Below are 4,532 nucleotides of genomic sequence, written 5' to 3' on the forward strand. Positions count from 1 at the left end.
TTAGTGTGGACTCCAGCTCACTCATAATTGTGTGAATCTCAGACACCCGGTTGCCCACGAACGTTTTGTAATTGGAACTGGTCTGGCCTATCCAATGTAGAACTGTAGTAGAATCACTCAAGATGGTTATCTTCTCTATCTACATCGTCAACTTTGTTGCTAGAGTCTCAGCTAGACGTGCTACTAAGAGTGCTCCCATGAGCTCGAGCCTGCAGATCGACTGAGTCTTCAGGGATGCAACTCGTCTTTTCCCACCTACCAGTCTACATTTCACGGTGGTATCCTCAAACTCTCGCCTCAGATAAGCGCATGCAGCATAGGCATCCTGACTAGAACCACAAAACACGCGTAAGGAGTTACTCTCACACCTTTAATTTGACCAAGGAAGGCTCTGGAAATCTTGATCTCATCAAGTGCTGCTGCTTCACTATGCCACTCACGCCATTCTCGAACATAAGCTTCCCTCAAGTCGTCATCCCAGCTGTACTTCATGTGATTTAAATTCTGCAAGATGATCTTACTTCTAACTGTAAAAGGGAGCACGAACCCTAGAGGATCCCAAACTGAGAACGCTTGGCCTTCCTCCTCGTAGTACCAGCATCTCCACTTAACCCAGTAAACTTCAACATATCTTCCTCAGCATCCCATATGATACCTAAAGTTCTGTCTGTCGGCAGCTTCTTCTCACTCAACTCAAGGAATCGTGGAGATCTTTCCTGCTCTGGGATAGTTTGCAAAACTTCTGCGTCATTTGTCATCCACTTGTGAATGCGGAACCCCCCACGACGCAACAAGTCAGTCATTTGCTTGCGCATTTCAATCGCTTTTTCTCGCGGGTTAGTAGATGGCAGGCCATCATTCATGTAGAAATGATTGAAAACGGCTTTTAAACCCAAGGGAAGATCTCCCCCATTCTCATCTGCCTTGCGCCTCATTGTTTAGTTCGCTCTGGATGTCGCTGAAACTTCTCCAAACACTGTTCTTTCGAATTGGTACACGCTCGGTTCCTCTTCTGCTGATCCTCTCCATAAGAACCTCACCGACGGTTTATCACAATCTGGTAGGCGAAGCATATGGTACATCTCCTTCACATCCACAGCCATGGCAATTCTTCCTCACAGAATCTGAGCAGAACTCCAATCAAAAAGGACTTCTCAAACTTCTTCTCCAAGGACTTTAACTGTCGCTCAGCCATATCATAGTTGTTCGGTAGAGTTGGATGCTCCTCTCTCCGCAACAGTCCAGACACGTATGCATCTTCTCCCTCAATCTTCACTGTTGTCCGCTTCATGAGAGCAAGTGCTCGCTTTTCCTCCATTGAACGGGTTGGATTTGCTACCTTCACTGCTCCCAAGGTTTCAATTTCTGCCAGAGAAAAGACCAGCCGTCTTAAATCTTCATCCTCATCTACACATCGTTCATCATACACCTTGAATGCATTGTAAGGGGATGACACTTTCTGGTCACCTAGCAACCACTTTGTTACTGCCAACCAAGTGGGGTCTCAACACCATAGGGTGCTCTATCGTCGCCTGAATACTCTGAGGGCTTCACAATTCTTTTAGGTAGAATTAGGTTTGAGTTGTTAGTTCCAATTAATAAGCTTCACTGGGCCCGGATCGGTGTTAGCAGTATCTAAGCCTTTCAGGTGGCTAGACTGTTACTTAATTTTTGACCACTTCAGCCTCTGATAGGGACCAGTCAGGTTTGGCACTGTCTTCCCGTCTACTAATAGGTACCTGACTTCCTCTTTCCCAACTCGCGCAACATGACACTTCTTGATATGTTTAGAAGTGATCACTCTCTAAGAATTGACGCCCTGAATTTCAAGATCCATCTCTTTGCCTTTGAGTCCCAATGTCCCCAGCCAGCTTTCATCCATAAGGATAGTATTTATTTAGCCATTACCCGCTGTTCATCGTTCTTCCCAAACATAACCACCTGTAATACCTCAACTAAAGCACGACCATCAGCTTCACAACTTGAGCAAACAGAATAACTATACTGCTGATGCACCTCCAGCATCTGGCTTGAGGTAACCTCACTGTGCTAAGGAGTAGTCACTGAAAATCTCGCACTGTCTGACATTCTCGCTGATTCTTGTTTTGCTTTTCTCCGTTCCATAATCTTCAAGTCAGCCTCATGAAGTGTGTGGTGACGCATTGCACAGCCCTCAACATTACATCTGTCTCTACTACGACATTTGCTCAGACGATGGCCTGGTGATAAACAGGATAGACAAATCTTGTGCTCATCCACAACCTTTTCCCTCTCCCTCCCGGACATTGTTTGGAACACTTTGCACTCTTGTAACCTGTGGTTAGTTGCCTTGTGAACTGGGCATTTCACCCCTACACTGCTGGTGCGACTGTTTTCTCCGGTCATTCCTACAAACAATCCAGGCACAAAATTATCACTATTCTTTCGGCTACCCACTTTGACTGAGTCGGGTCATCTCCACTCTTTCTTCTAAACCATCCATCGCTATTTTGACTCGATTATTTTTACCTCCTTCTCCAACCACTCCAATAATGACTCCCATGTTGACAGTTGCGGCTTTCCTTCCACAAACTCAGCCCATCTACTACAAAGGCGTACAGGGAGTTTGGCAACATACATTTCAGGAATTTGTGACTTCAGCTCATGGATGAAACGATGCCCTTTGAATACACCAATCAACTTCGAGACTATCTCTTGATACTGTCTGATTTGCTCACTTCCTCACTGGAAATTGTTCCACACGTTTCTTAGCAGCTGATGCAACTGTGTCCACACGGCCAAAGCGTTCGTCAAGTGCTTTCCAAGCATCTTGATATTTATCTGAACCAGGCATGAGTTTAGCTAGGCATGATTTAGCACTTCCATCCTCCGCATAGCTTTTCTGTAGCATCGTAAACTTCCTTTTCATAAATTTCCACTTTAAACGCCACTTTTAACTCTGTACACTCTGTTTCACAATTTTCGCAAATGCTGGTAGAATATTCTTACACAACTGATCAAAGGTCTCCATTAAGAAGAGTGGGTTCCCTGTGATATGGTTTTCACAAGCTGGCAATTTTTGTTCATCGCTCAACTTAACTTTCTCTACTTTATCCTGCCCTGTAATTCCTCTGGATTTGTCAAATATTACTTCGAAGCGATTTGTTCGCCATCTTCAGTATTCTGAGTATTAAGAGCGGAATTCACGCCAAAGCGAGAGACTTGATCATTTACACTATCAAATGATAACTTACGAAGTTCTTCATCGATGATATTCTCATTGTCTGACCCGCAATCCTCTTTGGCAAGAGCTTCCTCATATTCACACTCTAATCTCATTTCTTCGGCTCTCTTCCTAAGTGCCAAAACCGTGGCACGTCGCTCTGCTTCGGCGCGAATTAGCTTGATTTCCTCCTCACATATTTCCTCGGCTATTTTTAGCTCAAGCGCGAGCTTCTCAGCTTGTAATTTCTTTCCCGAAATTAAACTCTTACTTGACTTGGATGATGCCATAGACTCTTTGGACGTAAATAGGAGCGGTGTTTGTCCTCTCCGTTCGTCTTCGCAACTAATTTTCGACGAATTTCCAACGGGTTAAATACACAAGATGAAGGTTGTCGTTGTTGACACTTCGCGTGCAATTACTGTAAAGACGTTTGGCTGTCTTCACTTTACTCACAATACTCGCCGTATTTCCACAAGAACTAACTCCACAGCTAGCTCGAAGGGACCAAAAATGTGCTCAAATGACATTCTTATTGCACTGGTTCGTTATATCAACAAAATCAACAAAATCTGTTGGTTCGGTGATGTTTTGAGTGAGTTGATTGACAGGATTGATTCATGTTGAATTTAAGTTAATACAAGAGCCTACATTTATCCTTCATATCCAATTTTCATTTTCATTTTCATAAGAGTTAAAAACTTTATATTTGATTTGTAACGCCACCGAGAAAGAAGCAAGGTGCCGGTGGGCAAAGTGTTGTCGAAGCTCACAGCGAGAGCAATGGCGGCGATCTTGGCGAAGAGTTCGTGTCCTTGGGCACTGTTAAAGAAATGCTGAAGGTTCAAGAATCAATCCTTCGTACACTCTTCGACTCTGTCGTTAACTCTCTAAATGCAAGAATCGATGACGTTTTGAGTTCGGTGTCCTCAATTATAGCTAGTCTGGAGTACTCCCAGAAAGAAATTGAGGATCTGAAGCCGCTGGAGGCTAAGTTAGACGAAGCTTACGAAACGGTTGATAAGATTGTCTCAGATATAAAGGCCCAGCAGCTGAAGACTGAATATCTCGAGAACCAGTCTAGACGTAATAACATCAGGGTGAATGGTATCGAGGAATCGGTCAAGGAAACGTGGCAGGATTCCGAGGAGAAGGTCAAGATGGCGGTTCGGGAGAAGCTAGGAATGGATATCACGATTGAGAGGGCGCACCACGTCGAAAAAAGAGGCGGTAAAGCTAAGAAGAAGGGGCCGAGAACCATTGTTTGCAGATTGCGGGACTGGAAACAGAGAGAGGAAGTTCTCCGCAAAGCCCGAAGAGAGAAGCCAGA

General features: G+C 44.5%; 1 protein-coding gene across 1 annotated transcript in view; it reads right to left on the bottom strand.

Moving 5' to 3' along the window:
• LOC138037059 (uncharacterized) overlaps positions 1–25 on the bottom strand; it is a 753-nt gene extending 728 nt beyond the window's left edge. The window contains exon 1 of the mRNA XM_068883067.1: positions 1–25. This exon is cut by the window's left edge and continues 728 nt beyond it. Coding sequence (XP_068739168.1) covers positions 1–25 — 25 coding nt within the window.
• Between the last annotated feature and the right edge of the window lie 4,507 nt (positions 26–4,532).

Source organism: Montipora capricornis, chromosome 2 (genome assembly GCF_036669925.1).
Source record: "Montipora capricornis isolate CH-2021 chromosome 2, ASM3666992v2, whole genome shotgun sequence".
Lineage (NCBI taxonomy): Eukaryota > Metazoa > Cnidaria > Anthozoa > Scleractinia > Acroporidae > Montipora > Montipora capricornis.